This window comes from Eurytemora carolleeae, unplaced genomic scaffold (genome assembly GCF_000591075.1).
Source record: "Eurytemora carolleeae unplaced genomic scaffold, Eaff_2.0 scaffold864, whole genome shotgun sequence".
Classification (NCBI taxonomy): domain Eukaryota; kingdom Metazoa; phylum Arthropoda; class Copepoda; order Calanoida; family Temoridae; genus Eurytemora; species Eurytemora carolleeae.
The window spans coordinates 41,550-60,136 of NW_019396750.1; the positions used below are offsets into that span (position 1 = coordinate 41,550).

General features: G+C 32.5%; 2 protein-coding genes and 1 long non-coding RNA gene across 3 annotated transcripts; 2 read left to right on the top strand and 1 right to left on the bottom strand.

The window, feature by feature from the left end:
- Nucleotides 1–413: 413 nt before the first annotated feature.
- Nucleotides 414–13,077, top strand: LOC111708194 (histone-lysine N-methyltransferase EHMT2). Its single transcript, XM_023481495.1, has 12 exons — nt 414–475; nt 2,077–2,141; nt 2,563–2,630; nt 4,250–4,336; nt 7,550–7,659; nt 8,797–8,907; nt 9,400–9,514; nt 10,219–10,318; nt 10,745–10,853; nt 11,702–11,755; nt 12,157–12,249; nt 12,888–13,077. Exons 1-12 carry the CDS (start codon nt 420–422, stop codon nt 13,030–13,032), a joined length of 1,113 nt encoding a protein of 370 aa, XP_023337263.1. The 5' UTR covers nt 414–419; the 3' UTR covers nt 13,033–13,077.
- Nucleotides 5,513–6,386, bottom strand: LOC111708195 (uncharacterized). The gene is made up of 3 exons (XR_002766605.1): nt 6,212–6,386; nt 6,007–6,147; nt 5,513–5,896 (listed from the first exon to the last, which is right to left on the bottom strand). It is a non-coding gene; the product is annotated as an uncharacterized LOC111708195 (long non-coding RNA).
- A 1,786-nt stretch (nt 13,078–14,863) lies between the features above and the next one.
- Nucleotides 14,864–17,441, top strand: LOC111708196 (endochitinase A). The gene is made up of 4 exons (XM_023481496.1): nt 14,864–14,926; nt 15,325–15,381; nt 16,470–16,533; nt 17,072–17,441. The coding sequence occupies exons 1-4, from the start codon at nt 14,869–14,871 to the stop codon at nt 17,439–17,441; spliced, it is 549 nt and encodes a 182-aa protein (XP_023337264.1). The 5' UTR covers nt 14,864–14,868.
- The last annotated feature ends 1,146 nt before the right edge of the window (nt 17,442–18,587 follow it).

Sequence of the window (18,587 nt, forward strand, 5' to 3'; positions counted from 1 at the left end):
GGCTTTTAAAAATCTACAATAAAATAATACGGGTTACCCGAGTTACCCACAAAGGATGAGACTTCAATCTTCAGAGAAGATTATACGGAATTTTTATTGTCTCATTTCTTATATTTTTGATTCCCTGCAACTGAAAACTTATTTCTTTCCTTGCCAAATCATTAAATAAGCCATGAAAAATTACTGATTTGTAAATTGTTGTAATTTCAATTTTGTAGATTTTTAGACTGAAACTTTAGTTTTATTGATTGATTTATCAAAGTCTTTAAAGCTTAGCCTAATTTCAAAATGGCGGCTTTGACTTAGTAACAAGAGGTTTATTATTTCAAAGTGTTTTCCAAGAGTGTAAATTATGAAAATTAAGATGTGTTACTAGCTCTTGAACTTAATAAAATCAAATCTTTGAAAGAAAAGAAAAAATGGCTGATGATAACTTTATAGCTGCTATAGAGATGGGTGATGCTGGTGCCGTCAGGTGATCAATGATCATGATTTATTGGTTTGAATGTTGAGAATTTTTTTCCAAAGCCGCGTTATTGTACCAGTTTTGGAGCTATTCTAAATTTTGAAATCACACATTTGCAACTAAAGTTGAACTAAAATAAAGAAAATCTGTTAAACAAATTTACCTCTAATCAATACTTTAAAGAACTGAGTTCTTGCCATAAACTCATACTTTCTAATCCCAATATTTTTGCAAATTCATGGTGTAAATCAAGGTTATAATGCAAGGAAAGTTATTTCAGAGGAGTATGCATCTTTAGTACTGCAGTGTACTGTCTCTGGGCGGTAATGTAAACACAAGACGGATGTCACAGCCTGACATGGAATCCATCTTTCACATAAAAAATCAATGAAATATTCTGGTCATAGGAAACTATTATGTGAATTATCAAAATTCAATGTTTAACCTCCTCGGATACTAAACAAACACTAATGCATTTATTCTTGTTTACAAATTCCGCCCAGAGAGAACTGATTTCAATATGTACGCAGAGTATAGTCAACTGCAATTAACCCTATCCCTGCTGGGGTACTTGAAAACCAGGATACGCTGGGGGGGAGGGTCAATTTGACCCCCCCCCCCTCTAAATCCCATGTTTTATGTCCAAATATGACAAATGATACATCATTAGAAAGCTCTTGTGCTCTACTTTTAGAATCTGCAAAAAAATTTGCAAATTTGCGAAAATTGAATTTTTTATCGCAAAATCCAGTTTTAAAGTAAAAATGTTTGCAAAAAAAAATTTGTACAAAAAATGACAAATTATACATTTTTGAAAAGCCCTTGACCATGCCATTTCAAATATGCAAAAATTTTGCAAAATTTTAATTAACCTGATTTTTAATCAAGAAAAACAAAAATGTGCAAATTTCCTTTGACAGGTTGTTTGCAAAAAATTTGCAATTTTTTTTTCGCAAAGCTTGTGCAATCCGTTTCCTTATGTCATAGGCTTTCCAAAAAGCTACATTTTATCAAAATCTGACAAGGGAAAGTGGGTCAAAACAAAGATTTAGTTTGTTACAGGCAAAAGCAGTCATTCAGGCAGTGTGCCTGAGGACTCAGGCAGTTAGTATTAAAGCCCGGTTTTAGGCCTAAAGGGAGGGCTTTGGGTATGTAAGAAAAGTCAGAAAATTTCAACAGCCTCAGACCAACACTTTTTGAGTTATGTAAAAAAAAAACTACAGGGGGGGGGTCAAATTGACCCCCCCCCAGCAGGAATAGGGTTAACTTTCCATGCATTATAACCTTGGTGTGATTAAATTATGTTTTAAAGATAAATTATTTAAACTAACAGAATTTTTTCACACTTTGCTGCAAAGATTTAGAGAATAGAAAATCAAATTTTGTGGAAGAGACTTAAATTATTTAACTTATTATATTATCAAACACTAGCTAAGATGTAATTACCAAATCCTTACTTCAAAATACCATTTTAATTAGATGAACTTAATTAAAACTTTATGAACTTTTTTACATGTTTAAATTTTATTCAATTTAGATTCTTTTTACGTGATTATCATCATAATACTAAATTGTAATTTATTACCAAATTTATTCTTTACATAATTTAGATATTTTCTAACAAGTCGTGGAGGAACAGTCACTCTAGATTCAGAAGTGGATCCAATACTTTTAGGTTTGGTTCAATTTTTTGCAAGATATTCAAGATATTTAAGTTAATGAAATGCCTTATTTATCGAATGTATATATCTATATTTTAACATGTCTATCGTCTATATGTGTAAAATGCTTTATCTCTATATATATATGATTTTTATGAAATATCTTCTATGAGATGTCTTTATCAACAAAATGTCTATTCCATGTGTCCACAAAATGTCTATTCCATGTATCCACAAAATGTCTATTCCATGTATCCACAAAATGTCTATTCCATGTGTCCACAAAATGTCTATTCCATGTATCCACAAAATGTCTATTCCATGTATTCACAAAATGTCTATTCCATGTGTCCACAAAATGTCCTATTCAAAATATGTTTAAAAAATTAGAAAATTAACATGAACCATTCCTGAAATTTCTTTTTGTTTTTTTAGGGGTGAATTCTGGAAGTGTGGAAGTTGTCAAGTTATTGATCCAAAACTGTGGGGCCAAGATTAGAAAAGTATATATTTTATTAAAGTTTCTATATTCAAAAATATATCTATTATTATCGGTTCATCCGTGAATTGATTTGATTTGAGAGAAAAGATAATCTTAATTTTATACAAGAATTGAATGGTGATGCCTCTATTTGATATTCATAAAAACAAATCTGTAAATATTTCTGAAAATGTTCTGCACACCAATAAAGGTACAGGGTTTCCCACAAAAGATGAGACTTCAGAGACATTTGTACGAAATTACGTACTGCCCGTTTCTTATATTCATAGATAATAGAATATATATTAGAGAGGAATTTAAAGAATCTCTCGGTATGAATTTTTTCAGTCCCTTTCAGCCTGAAAGGGAATTCAAAGCGTACAAATCATGTAAATGTTCACAAATTATGTGCAGTAGAGTACATTAATACAGTATGTTCCCTGGACTATTCATTTCAATTTCGAAATTTTTAAAGCTGTTAAATAAACTTTATGATGAATTAGGGGAATACAAAACATCATTTGATTTATAGTTATAACGGAAAATCATCGTTTGTAAAGTGAAAGGCATAGAGTCTATGTGAAATGATCATTGGTCAATCATGAGACCAGCCTATTTCATAATTTGGTCTTCTTTTAACATTAATTTTAGATTTTCAATAAAATGATATTCCAGGGCCCAAATGGTTATATAGCATAAATATGTGAAGTACACCTGCAGTATGGAAACAGTACAACAAAATGGCCGTTTTACACTTTTTTCTAGTAAATTCCCCTCTAATAATATTCTATTCTCTATGCTTATATTTCTGATTCCTTGCAATTGTAAACTTGTTTCTTTCTTTGAAAAATCATTGTATAAGCCGATAAAAGACAGTACTATACAGCATGAAAGGCTTAATTTAACCTTGTAATAGATATATTTAAAGAGTTTCAGTTCTTCTTTACAGTCTCATTCTTTGTGGGTAACCCTGCAACTAATTGTCCCATGAATATAGTAGCTCTATTATAGATCTTTAAATTGTGTTAAGTTGTGTGAACAATTTTTTATAATGATGATAATTTAACATGATATTTTCAAATATTTACATTTCCAATACAACATTAATCAAAATGTAAATACATACCTTTATACTTTTATAGGAGCAGGGGAAGGCAGGCAGCCATAAGCCACAACATTTTCCCCTTCCATGCCACATATTATCTTTTTTGTCTTCCAGTAGTCATGAGCCACAACCGTAAGGTCTTCCATGCCACAACAATTAAGTCTTCCGGCAGTTATAAAATTTTTAAATGACAGATGTAGGGCATTGAAATTTCAATTTTTAGAAATCCTGCTGCATAACGCAAAAGATTATACCCTAAAGAAATATAAGAAGTTTATTAATGATCAATGAATTGTGTGTTCAGTTTATAAACTGCTTTACAAGGAAAATTTTCATCATTTTCCGCATTGTGGGTGCTGACACAAATTGTTTAGGGTCTTTATAGGCAAGATAATATGGGAAAACAGGCAAGTTATTGAATAAAGATAAAATTAATCTTTAGATTAACAATCTTTAGATTCAAAGCTAGTCCTGTCTGAAAAGTTAATGCATTCCATAATTTAGATAGCATGGATAGATAACTATGATGTGTTTAGGTATATTCTGAAAAACAATGTTTTCAACTGATGATGGCAGCTGGAACTAAACAGACCTTGGATATACTTCAGCTGGTTATAGAACAGGTGTACCTTCTCTCTTCTCAGGAGCTAATCAGACCTTGGATATACTTCAGCTGGTTATAGAACAGGTATACCTTCTCTCTTCTCAGAAGCTAATCAGACCTTGGATATACTTCATCTGGTTATAGAACAGGTATACCTTCTCTCTTCTCAGGAGCTAATCAGACCTTGGATATACTTCATCTGGTTATAGAACAGGTATACCTTCTCTCAACTCAGGAGCTAATCAGACCTTGGATATACTTCAGCTGGTTATAGACCAGGTACCTTCTCTCAACTCAGGAGCCAATCAGACCTTGGATATACTTCAGCTGGTTATAGACCAGGTACCTTCTCTCAACTCAGGAGCCAATCAGACCTTGGATATACTTCAGCTGGTTATAGACCAGGTATACCTTCTCTCAACTCAGGAGCTAATCAGACCTTGGATTAACTTCAGCTGGTTGTAGAACAGGTTCCTTCTCCTAACTCAGGAGCCAATCAGACCTTGGATATACTTCAGCTGGTTATAGACCAGGTACCTTCTCTCAACTCAGGAGCCAATCAGACCTTGGATATACTTCAGCTGGTTATAGAACAGGTATACCTTCTCTCAACTCAGAAGCTAATCAGACCTTGGATATACTTCAGCTGGTTATAGAACAGGTATACCTTCTCTCAACTCAGAAGCTAATCAGACCTTGGATATACTTCAGCTGGTTGTAGAACAGGTTCCTTCTCCTAACTGAGAGTCAGGAGTTGAACCAAACATCATGGTTTCCTTACCTTTACAAATCAGTCTATACTGAATTTGGTTAAATCAATACAGTCTCTCCTGGCAGTGGGATTTGGGAATAAGACGTTCTCTTAATGACCTTACTTTCTCACAGGATTAATTACGCAATCAATATCTAATGTTATTCCTTAATAGAGTAATTAATATACAGAACAGATAACAAAGGTCTAGATGCTATAAAAAGTTGCATCACATTTTAAGACTGTGTTGACTTTAAAGTGTTGCACTTGCAATTTGCAACCTTACAACCTTTCCCCGTGCAAAATTTGCAAACATAAGTTATAGGTCAAAAAAAATGTTTAATTTAAAATTTTTTTGTATGCTTATGTGCGAGGTTAGGTAGAGCGCTTAAAGGGTTTTAAGTGGCTTAGGTTAGCATTACTTATGAATTTTCACCTTTTTCATTGTGCTTCTAGGCCTAACTAGTTGGAGCTGGTAGGAAGTATGAAGTATAATGGATGAGCATTTAAAATACCACTCCTTAATGCACAAAACAGTCTTTTCAAGCAAGTATTTCAGGAAAGGTGTATTCATACAGCTCTATTCCTGAACTGAAACGAAAACAATGATCAGTTCCTACTAGCTTAAAATCTTTGTATAAGAAATGTTTCAATAATAAAATAAGCCTTTTGATGTTGCCCAGGATTACGTTGATAATTAAATGAAAACTTACAAAGTTGAACTGGCCGGGGGATTCGTAAGCATTAGGAAAGATCTCTAATGCTTTGCAAGTTTATCTTGGGTAGAATTTCCTGCTCTGCAGTCAGGTAGGAGCATCCGGGACAAGACTAAAAATGCAGGGTTTAATATTGGTTCACTTGGTGCTTCTTTAAATCCTTTGCTTAAGTAACAGCTTGTTTAAATTGATCCCAGGGACACGTATAAATCAAATTAGTACCTATCATTGATCTGATTGCTGAGCCTAGGATCAGTCTGTCCATTAGAGGTTATGGAGTATACAGATGGTGGATAAGGTACAATACAAGGTCTGCTGGTAAGTGGAGGTCTTAAAGGAGTTCATTGACCACACAAACTTAAACTAAATAAGATTAACATTTTGGACAAGTTTGTCATATAACTTGAGGTTTCATCATGTTATTCACCTTTTTGATAACAGATGACTGCACCAGTGGGCGAGGTTGAAGAAGGTTATCAAGAATATGATCCAAGGAGAACACTACCGGTACTTCATGCTCAAGCTGGAGGAGTAGATCTTAACGGAGTTATAGGTGAGATCCGTCTAGCACATCAACCAGAACACAGGTGCTCCAGAGTGTGTGGTAGCAGCAACAAGGTTCAGTTTAATCCTAACATAATTCTTCATTAGGATAACTAATGAAGGACTGTTAAGGTTTAAGATTTTAGGTTCACAGGTTCAAAGGTTCATTTCACTAAAAGTTCACATGGTATATATATCTTTAGACTGATCCTTACGGGAGGAACATGGAGTAGGAGACGTGCTCCCCAAGCATTGGTTTCCTGCTAAGTAGGATCAAGTCGGAGTAGCTCAAGGATATTTAGCTCAGGGTGATATCTGAAGCCCTATATATAAAAGCTCAGGGTGATATCTAATAATCTGAAGCCCTATATATAAAAGCTCAGGGTGGTATCTGATAATCTGAAGCCCTATATATAAAAGCTCAGGGTGATATCTGATAATCTGAAGCCCTATATCTAAAAGCTCAGGGTGATATCTAATAATCTGAAGCCCCATATATAAAAGCTCAGGGTGATATCTTATAATCTGAAGCCCCATATATAAAAGATCAGGGTGATATCTGATAATCTGAAGCCCTATATATAAAAGCTCAGGGTGATATCTGATAATCTGAAGCCCTAAATATAAAAGCTCAGGGTGATATCTAATAATCTGAAGCCCTATATATAAAAGCTCAGGGTGATATCTGAAGCCCTATATATAAATTATTTTTGCAACAAAGGCTTTGATTGGGAGATAAACCAAGAGAAGCATCATTTGAATAAATATACAGATGGTTTATAAACCTTGATTAAACGCAACCTGGGCAACACTTCTATAGAACAGAATGAGATAATGAACCCATTCTAGTTCTAAAAGTAAAATATCAAGTTATTTTGCATAAAAAGGAAAAAAAGTTTGTTAGGCTTTAACTGCTATATTCTCAGATAAAGCTTTAAGCTTAAGATATGAAATTTACAAATCATCGGGTTATTAAGAGTAAACGCAGCTATTAAAGGTTAAATATTTGAACATATGAGTAAAACAACTTATATTAACACTGTTGAATTGTTCATGAGTTGTGATGAGAATCATTTTGACATCAGCTGACTGTCTTCTCTCACGGGGAGTTTCAGCCACCTTGTCATTCCATGTTTGGTTTGGAGATACCTTGAACAAAGACGACATTTAGATCTGTGGAGATCTTACATAGATATATTAAAAAAATATTTTTCATTTCAAGGTGATTGGTGCATCAAATATAAACTCTGCAGATTCCCATGGTCGAACAATATTAGTGGCTGCTGTACAATCTAAACAATACAAAACCATCTCATTTTTACTCAAGTACAGGTAAAGGTGTACACTGTACAGCTGAAATAAGATAAGATAAGATAAGATAAAGTTTATTTCTAAAATACATGTATCTGTGTACAGAACGAGTTTACAATCACAAATTGATGATTATATTAACAGTACAAGTATAAAGCAATTAGGTGGAAAATAGCTCTTTTGTGTAAACTGAGTTCTTGCCACAAACTCAAATATTATAATACCTATATCGTTGAAACCTGATACTATTGATATTTCAAACCAACATTTTATGGTCCAAAATCGTTAGCAAAATGGAATAAGAAGAAGACTTTTATACTGAATTTATGACTTTAAATACTCCAATGTATAAACATGAGGCCGGCACAGCAGTTTTATAGTGTGAACAGATCTATATCACTTTAACATTTTACAAATAACTAGTTAATTTATTTGCTTTGTAACAACATCAAATGCACTTTAGTATTATTTTAATGTTGTCAACCTATACTACAGTTTTCTGGTTATCACGTTATTTATTTTAAGGGAGTTCAAAGTATGCTTTAAAAAATGTTGAGTCATGGTTGGAATCAATCATAAACTAAAACTTCTTTTTTGTAAAAATCTCAAAAGATGGCTAAAGATAGTTGTGTGCACTGTATGCACATTTTTTACCTATATGCTCAAGGTTAAAACAACACTTTAAATTTTACTTTGGAATCTTGAAAAGATGATACCAGCAGTTGTAGCCAACCCTTGAGCAGCTCTAGAGTTCCAATCCAACTCTGTACCACCAAAAAAGTGATTTCATTGATATTCTAAAATCTGTAGGCTTCATTGAACAGCTGTCCAGTTCCCGGACTTTATTTTAAGGAGCTTCTAGCAGCTCCCCTACATCAGCAGCCTTCAACAGTTCTGCACCAGAGAAGCTCCGGGATCTAGGATCTATCTATACCAGCTTCTAGCAGCTCCCCTACAGCAGCATCCTTCAACAGTTCTGCACCTGAGAAGCTCCGGGTTTTAGGATTCATCTATACCAGAAGTTGAGCAGCTCCCCGACAGCAATCAACGCCACAATTTAATAATGCTCCCATATATTCTGCAATAAGTTTTCAATAAACATTTTAAACCCCATCATATATCATTTAATAAGACATAAGGTCTAATAATATTTTTTAGATCTCTTGAAATCAATAAATCAGACAACGACAAGAACACAGCTGTTCATTGGGCATCTAGGCTTACAGACCTTCAAGTGTTGCAACAGCTTTTAAGCCAAAAGAAAATCAGGTATTTATATGCATACTGTAGAGTTTAGAGATATAAACCAAAGCGTTGATATTGGTATATACATATATATTTGCGTGTATTGTTTTACTGAAAACTTCAGTTCATTTATATTCAGGTTTACTAATACAGGACTTAAGAAACAACTGTGCGGAATTTATACTATCTGTTTCTTTGTATTCATGATTACCTGTTACTATAAACTTGTGGCTTTCTTTGCCAAATCATTAAATAAGCCATTAAGAGGCAATATTCAAGACAGAAGACTTATGTTAACCTTGAAATCGTCATATTGTAAGAGTCATCATTACAGTCTCATCTTTTGTAGAAGCCCGCTTCTTAAATAGCTAAAGCATGCACCAAATGAAGAATCCCCTTCTTTTATGACCTATGTTACCTATAAACTAGCCGGTCAAAAAGTACAACTAAAAGATTTAATTGATTATGTCTGGTTATCAGCTAGTTAAAATAATACAAAGTTTCTTTTCATCTTAGGTTAGATTTGAGGAACAAGAACGGAGAAACGCCGTTTCATCAAGTTATCAGTTGCGATTCCTCAGAAAGTATCGATTGTTTACAACTTTTATTATCAGCAGCAAAAGTGGCAATGGTACAGACTACAGGGTTACCCTTACCCACAAAGGATGAGACTTCAGAGACGATTGAACAGAATTTGTTAAGTCCATTTTCTTGCATTCAGGGTTCCTTATTGGCCAAGACTGGTTTATATCTGTGCTTAATCATTCCATAAACCATCACAATACTGAATTGAATACAGAAGCTAAAAATCAAACTTCAAATCGTAATATTTTTAGAGTTCTGTGTCGTCTTTACAGTCTCATCCTTTGTGGGTAACCCTGTAATTTTAAAGTTCTAGAAGTGCATCTATATATAAATTTGGCTTGTCTGGGTGTTTGTCTGTCTGACCACAGGGAAGCTTTATGAATGATAAAATTTTAAAAAAATGTGTTTTAAAGGTTTTTAATTTTGTAAAAAAATTTAAATTCTTGAAAATCCGCGAATTTTTTTTAAAATCCGCAAAATTTTTTTCTTCTTTGTTTTAAAATGTAAACAAAAAGAACATGTTCACAATTTAAAACTAAAAGCCTAGTTATAGTAAAAAGGAATTCACTCGCCTCAAACTTTTATATTCTTTGCATGTTGATGGTTTAAACCTTTGTTTTGATCAAATTTTGGCAATATCTGCAGCTTGTTAAATTCAAAAGTGAAAAATTTAGGTCTACAAAATCAGGTTGCAAAGAAATAATATTCAGATACTTTAGAACATTCCAACATTTTTTATGCTGTGTTTAGGGAGACATAGAAGTCACTAATCAAGACGGCCTAGACGTACTTCAGCATGCGCTAGTCAAAGGCAACATTAATGCTGTTACTTTGCTTTTAAGTCATCCAGGTAGGATTTGGTAAAACTTAAAGGGACTGTCGAGCCATGATTTCAAGTTTCTCTTAATTCAAATGGGTCACAACTCACAGCAGTACCATTTAAATCTTCAACAATATGTGAGATTTTTTTTTTGAATTGTTTTTTTATAAAAAAATAAATTCTGTAATTTTTCCATTATTACCTCTGCTGCAAAGTAATCAAGTGGTAGACAAATTTTAGTAATATTTTCTTAACATTCAAACAAAGTTTTGAAGGGAACGATTATGAACCAGATTTGTAACACTTAAAATAATGTTACTTCAAGTCCTTTTAAAGAGGTATACATGCACACAATTAATTAACAGTCTTATAAACATTTTCTTGAGAAAAAATTTTTGCCTTTCAACAAAAATTAAATAGAGTATCTAAAAATTTTAAAGTCAATTTTATTGTTAGGAACAAAGATTAGAAATATAGCGAATGGGCGGAATATGATATTAGAACTAGCCTGGAGAATTGGAGTTCAAGCAGTTAAACTGGTTTTGGCAGCTGGAATAACAAACAGGTAATAAACATTATAGAATAATTTTATTTTTCTGTAATTTTTACAATATTGGTTTGTGATTTTTTAACATTTTGGACCGTTCTGAATGTATCATCATTCAATATTTCAGTTTTTTATGACACTAACCTCAAGCAAGAAAATCCCTGAGTGATATAATATTACTCAGGGATTTTAATCCTCTTAAACAAAATATTAAACTGAACTAGTTCTACAGGAAGTTATGGGCAGTGTTGAAAAAGGGTTTTGTTCGTTTTTAAAATCTTTTTAACAAAACTTTTCGAAACTCATTTTCGGATTAAAGTTTGCTTTTCTTATACTTTTCAATATCTTATCATAAAAAAATTGAAAAATTAACTAGCAAAACATGTTCTTTTTTAGGGTAGTTTTTTTTGCAGATATATTCGTCTGGGTCAAAATTTGACATTGAGTGGAAAAGAAAATGTTTAAAATAATTAATTTAAAACATTTGCTAATCTTCACTATGTCTAATTTTGATCCTTTGTAAAAATAAGTGCCAAAATTGAACCAAAACGGCCTAAACACTTGGTTTACCGATTGGTGGACCCTTGGGGGGTAACATTTTTGGAAGAAAATATGTATTTATTTATAATATCCCTTAAACTATTGACTGCGGATTGATTGCGGATGAAATAATGTTGGGTAAATAAATTTATTGGTATTTGTTGTAAAGGAGCTTCATTCATTTATAAACTAGATTCGTTTTCAATGAAACCTTATTTCTTTGGTTAAAAGTTTTGTTTAACCCTACATTTTGAAATAAAAATGTTTATTAAAAATATCATAATTTATAGGTTTATCCTGTCAAAGAAAATTTAAAATATTTTTAGCGAAAATCCGGAACAACAAAAAGTTGAACTCCTGATAAAATACAGCAAAAAGAGGTAGGCAGGGCTTTAAGGTTAAAAACTATCCATACTGACGAAATGCCTAAAATATTGCGAAACTCAGCTGGACTTAAGTTATTATTTTGAATACGCCATTAAACGTAAAACACAGCGACTTAAAAAGTTTATTTTCAAGCTATTTGCTTTATATTAACAACAACATCAAATGCTCATAAAGTTGCAATGGGTTTCAATGTATCTCGCGCCTCTAAAACATCAAATTTCCAACCCCTTTCCTTTGAATCTTTAAAAAATATTTTATTTAGTCGAATGTTATTATCCAATGATTTGTCTGGCCTAACATGTTTAGGGGGGAAATATATCTGATTTAGAAAAATGTTATTATTTAATAATGTGCCCAACCTGATAGTTTCAGAAGAAAAATATATCTGATTTAGACGAATGTTATTATCCAATGATTTGCCCGGCTTAAGCCCAGAAGACGAGGAAGAATATAGGAAAATGATCTCAACGCCTGGAACTCTTCTCAGGTTTAACTATTCTATTTTCCTTAGCTACTTTTCTCTTCTTGTTCATAAAGATACAGAGTTCAAGTCACAAACTCAGATTTTCTAATCCCTTTGATATTTCAAACTATGAATTCTGTTGGATTAAATTACACCTTATTATAAAAAAGAAGTAATCTAACTATATGTGGATAATTCAACTCCTTTTGCTGACCTGTCCATTAAAATTGGTTTCATAGGATAAATGTACGTACCTAGTTTAACATTTTATCTATATTAAAGGGACTGTAAGCATCATTTTATGAGACCCTACATGCAAACATGGCAATGTTCACAACGGTATCCTTCAAAGCTTTGTCTGATCAAGTATGAACTAGATATGCATATTTTGTTTGTTCAAACTGTATATTTTAATTTGGGGTTTCTCTTCAAAAGTGCCTTGCGCATTTCTTGATTTTAAGCACCAATGGAGAAATTCATAAAACTAAACTCTTACAAGTGAATAAAACGAAGTTACCTTCCACATTTCTGATCAGATTAAGTTTTCAAGGATATCGTTATAAATGGGGCTTTGCTCTCTTTGAATGGAAGGTCACTTGAAATTACGCTTACAGTCCCTTTAATGGATTTTGCAGAATGATATTTTTTCTGTTATTCTTCAGACTGAGCATGGAAAAAGTTCGACAAGTTTTGATAGAGAACCTGTTCCCTTGTACAATTCTACCTGCAGTACAGATGTTAGTAAACAATGGGGAAATTCCGACAAATCTTTATAGAAACTTTCTTTATGATTGTAGTGTAGTTTAAGAACTTGGAAACTTGGAGAATAAATATGTATTATAAAAATTTTCAAGTGTGAGAAATAAAGTTTTGGATTTTTATATGTGAATATGCTTCGGCAAAATAATCTTTATTTTCAAGCTATTAAATGATCCAGTGAATTTTTATTTTGTATATCTCTAAAATGATTTATTGCTTCACAAATCATTACACATTAATCTCCCTAAGGGGATAATTCATATGTCCAGTTTAACAATTTAAAGGCTGTATTGTATATATACCGTCTACAACTTGCTCTAGCTGCCTAAAAGTCGGTGTTATACTTAAAATGAACGGGAGTTTTCAGACATTAATGACAACATTTTTATAGGTAGAATGTGATGTAATTATTTGACTGCAAGTAAAATATACAATACCAGGCCGGAATTCCGGCCCATTATAAGAGCTATTCTCTGTCTTTATAATACTTTTTAAAGAATTATAATGTAAAAATAGTTATTCAAGAGGTGTACTGCAGTGTACTGTCTTTCACATAAAAAATCAATGAAATATTCTAATCATAGGAAACTATTATGTGAATTATCAAAATTAAATGCTTTTATCCGCCTCGGATACTATAAAGGAATACTGCAGATCCATCAATAGTGCTTGTTTACATATACCGCCCAGAGAGAACTGGTTTCAATATGTACGCAGAGAATACGCAACCGCAATTAATTTTCCTTGCCTTATTACCTTGGTACTATAGTCCTACTCCTGCCTCAGATTTGACCAATGCAAGATCGGCAGGATAATCTCTATACGTGAATTTACAAAATACATCCCCACCCTAAAGAACAACAAATAAACAGGGTTGACCAGAAAGAATGAGACAATTCAGAGACGATTTCACGGAATTTCTACCGTCTGTGTTCTTATTTTTTTGAATCTCTGCAGCTAAAAACTTATTTCTTTCTTTGCCATATCATTAAAAGGGCCATAAAACAATACTTAAGACAAAATATTTAATTTAAAATTGTAATTGTAATATTTTAAGAGTTTTTGGTCGTCTTTACAGGCTCATCCTTTTGTGTGTAACCCTGTATATAAAGTAGTTATCCCTGTTTGTTTAATTGGTTGGTTGTATGCCCGTCGCCTGAGCATAACGCATAACTCCTGAACCCCTTGACAGATTTACCTTAAATTTTGACTGGGGAACTCGGTAAAACTACGGGAATATTTTGAACTTGTGTTGCATAGACAAAACAAAATAATGCTGGCTTCAGAGTTTACAGAAAAAAACCTTGCAGGGGTTTTACGAGCTAGTTAGTCAAGTGTATTGACAGTTCTGAGCTAAGGAAAGTCGATTTTTTTTCTTCAAATTTTGACAAAAATTTCTTTTTTCCCCAAAATTGGTGGAAGGGTTAGTCAACGAAAGAAGAAAAGGAAACATCGAGGCGGAAAATAAGATGACGAAGAATTATAATAGAATATTTCTAAATTATCTGTACCCAATATTTTAAAATTCAAAATTATTGTTAAATTTCAAATAAAAAATATGTAAAAAAAATATGTAATATGAACTTATTGACTTATTTTTTAGGACAATCATGGGCACCTAGGGGGGTAACAAAGACAAAAATATTTCGATTATTTATTCAACAATCTATTTTTTTTACATTGGATTTTTAAAAAAATTCCACGGGCAACGCCGGGCACTTTGGTTAGTTAATAATTAAAACTATCGCTCTGAAACCCTTTATAATGTCTTTATATGCCTGTATATCCATGAATAATAAATGAGCCATTATGATATTTTGCACCCAGAGTTTTCTATTTAAACAGAGTAGCCTTCCTTTCATTCTACAGTTGGGAACAGTCAGCATGTGGGTGCTAAGATTTAGCATAACATACTTCTGCATTCTAAATGTTTTTGGTGAAGGTAGGCAAAATGATAACTTAAATGCAACTTTATTTCAAATGATGGACAGTGTAAATAAAAAATAACATTACCTTCATTTTTGTAGATACCTTATCTAATTAGAAAAAAAACATAGACAAAGATTTATTTTTAAATAATATCTTCAGAAAATTAAATAAAGCTGTCCATTTAAATCAAAAAGATAAATATTCATAAAACTGGTGATTAGGCCCAATATCTTTGTGAGAGTCTCACTTAAACCCAAAAACGTTTTTGGCAAGTCAAAATGTTTAGATTTGTTAAAATTTTGAAAAACAAAAACGGATTAAAATCTAGATAAAACCATGCCAATAAAAGGGATACAAAACACCAAGAAAGTTTATGTTATCGTTCTAAAACATATTTTTCGACCTGATTAGACTGCATTGACCCGAGCTGTTATGAGACGTCTGTGGAATATAACACTCTATCTCAGGGTATTTATAACTTTAGTTTATCTGATAATCTATAAATATAAAGATGTAATCTCCGTTTGTCTGTCTGTTTGTTTGTCTGATCTCGGATATCCTGGACCGATTTGCTTACAATTTTGATTGGGGAACTCGGAAGATCCACGAGAATGTTCCTAGCTTTATTTAAAGATTCTAAGTGGGGTGGGTCGACTTTATTAGCGAAAATTTAGTTCCCCCGTAAAATCGTTCTAATGCGGGTAAACGGCATGAGTAACTTTTAGTAACCTGTGCAGCGCTACGTTCCCAAGCTAGTTTATATATAAAGGTGTAATCTCCGTTTGTCTGTTTGTTATTCCGATCATAACTCAGGAGCCCCTGGACCAATTTGCTTAAAATTTTGATTTGTGAACTCGGATGTTCCACGGGAATGTTCTTAGCTTGGTTATGAGATTCTAAATTGAGCTTTAATAGCGAAAATTTAGTTTCCCGACGAAATCGTCCAAGTGCGGGTAAACGGCGGGATTAACTATATCTTGTTTCTCAGTTTTTGCTGACCAAGCCAATCTGAAAACAAATTGAAAATTTAGTTTAAGCCAATGCACATGCCATGAAACCCGGATAGATATCGAAAACTGTGTCAAAATGCATTGAATTAAAATATCGGAAAACAAGATTTTTCGGTGATTACAAATTGAGGAGTGCACATGCCGCAAAACATGTTTGGTTGGCTGTGATTAACAAGTGAGGACTTCTGTACTCCCCCCTCGCAGTGCTGGGTTCCCAAGCTAGTTAATCATAAAAGTAAATATATCAAGTGAAATAACTTGAGTTGGTTGATAATGTGAAAATCAAAATATTCGTTGAAAAAATACAAAAAATAAAATTAAAATTTCTAACTTGTTCAAGGGTTTTAAAAAAAAACCTTTTATGTGATCACCTGAACTCCAAAGTTTTCAAGAATTCATTAAAAAAAAAACCTTAAATTGAAGCATTATAAATTCCTATTTAAGTTTTTAGATACACTTTTTACTGTGGATTGCATTGTACACTGCAATTGAAATGTGGATTTAAAATTGAGTATTCAAAATATCTAATTGATTTAATTTTTGCAGTTGAGAAAACATTCTATTTTGTAGCATCCTACCAAGAATGTTCCTGTCAGTGCGCTGACATTAGGTAACTTTAAAAGCATTAAAAAATATTTATATATAAAACTTTTTCTGACCCCCCCCCCCCCATTAAGAGTACTGTAACAGACGCAATATTAAGTGTAGAGTGGCATGTCCGATGCAATTGTCTGCTCAAAGATAAATAAAATATCATTGTTTTTTTAAATAAAAATTGTTATTTTTAGTTGTGTTTTTTCACAAAAGGGACTAACTAATTTAAGCCACAGAGAAAAAGAACGAAATCATTAGAATTTATCACTTTTTCAGATAGAAAAACGAAAATATCTTCCACAGTGTTGTTGAAGGCGTATACCGTTGTGAATTTGACATGGTATTCTCTAATAGAACTGGAATTTGAATTTAAGTCTACACTCTACACTCTACAGTCCAATTTTATATTCAAATTTCCTCTATTTTCATCCATTTTTTCTTAAATTCACTTCTACAATTTTTTTATGTATTATAGCTTCACCTGTAGGCTGTAACTAGCTTTATATGCATATTGTATATTGAATGTACATATGTATAAAAGAGATGTATTTTAGTGGTTGCACTGCGTTTACATGGAGAAAAGAATTTATTTATATCAGTTGTCACTGTATAACAGAAAGTAATCCAAAAAGCCAAAAGAACAGATACAGCACGTCGGGTGTTTATAATTGTAAAATCAATGCAACAAGCAGTTCAACAACAACATCGATGTATACTTTCAGTTCAACAGAAACAGTGGACACTAAAAGTCCAATTCAACCCACAACACCAGATGTTAAAAGCCCAAATGAAATCACAACTACCACACAAAGCCAAAGCCCAAATGAACCCATAACACCAGATTCAACAAGTAGTCCAAATGAACCCATAACACCAGATTCAACAAGTAGTCCAAATAATTGGAAGCCATTTTTTATCATTTAATTCTGATCACATAGTTTCGTAGAAAAGCACTGTGAATAAAAAACAAACAAAGTCATTTGTTCAGATTGTATTCCATCTGAGTGTTATGAGCAGGAAGTCTGTTATCCAGGCTCTGACATCAAAGGTTAGGATTCAATTAAATTCAAAATAACCTAGGTTAATTATAGTATATCCAAAAAAATTTTTTAAAGATATTATCCTTAACAGCTATCAATATATGGCAAAAAAGGGAGTAGCCTAAATCAACAAAAAGAATAATTATTGTTAATGTTTTTGCAGTTGTAGTTTGAACATTTGTTATATTATTATCAATTTACTGAATTTAAGCCAGGTCGCAGAACTTATACCTACCGTAGATTCAAATAATTATATTATAATTCTGCAGTGTAGTAATCAAATATAGGACAAAGAAAAATCCAGAATCATAGTTCCCATGTACTATAAACATGTAAACAACTACACTGCAGAACTAAGGATAAGTATTTGAATCGACGATATAGATAGTTTAGCGACCTAGCTCAAATTCATTAAATTTGGGTGTTATATAAGCTTCTCAAATATCTATTCATCCAATTCCTTCCAACTGAAAACCAACTTAGGATACAGATTTGAGAATGTTAAATCTGCCCGAGAATGTGGATGCTTGTGCAGTAATTCAAGGAAACCATATTTTCTTAACTTAGTTTATTTTCAAAATTTTTTTAATTGAGTCGTTGCAACAAAATCTGATTTTCTCATTATAATGTCGTTGTCGTAGATTTAATGAATTCCATTAGATAAAATAAAATTGAAATATTAAAGGTTTACACCATCAGGTTGCATAGAATAAGAATTTGGAAGTTTGAGGCAAAGACTAAATTTCTTTAACCTTGAATATCAAACATTGAAAGCAAATTCTTTTCAGGCAATTTCCAGGGTCATGAATCATGAATCATGATGAATTTGATTTGAAAAGAACACAACAATTTGTTTATACTTTTGTGTATGAAAAATGATTCATGTTATTCCTGTTTTTCAGTATAAGAATCGGTTATTATTAATCTTGGGGTGTTGTGACAAAAGGTTTAAGAGTACTGTTGCTAATCGAGCATGTCCCTTTTTAATAGGGAGGTAACTCGAAATTATGACAGTCCTTTAAATGAGTAA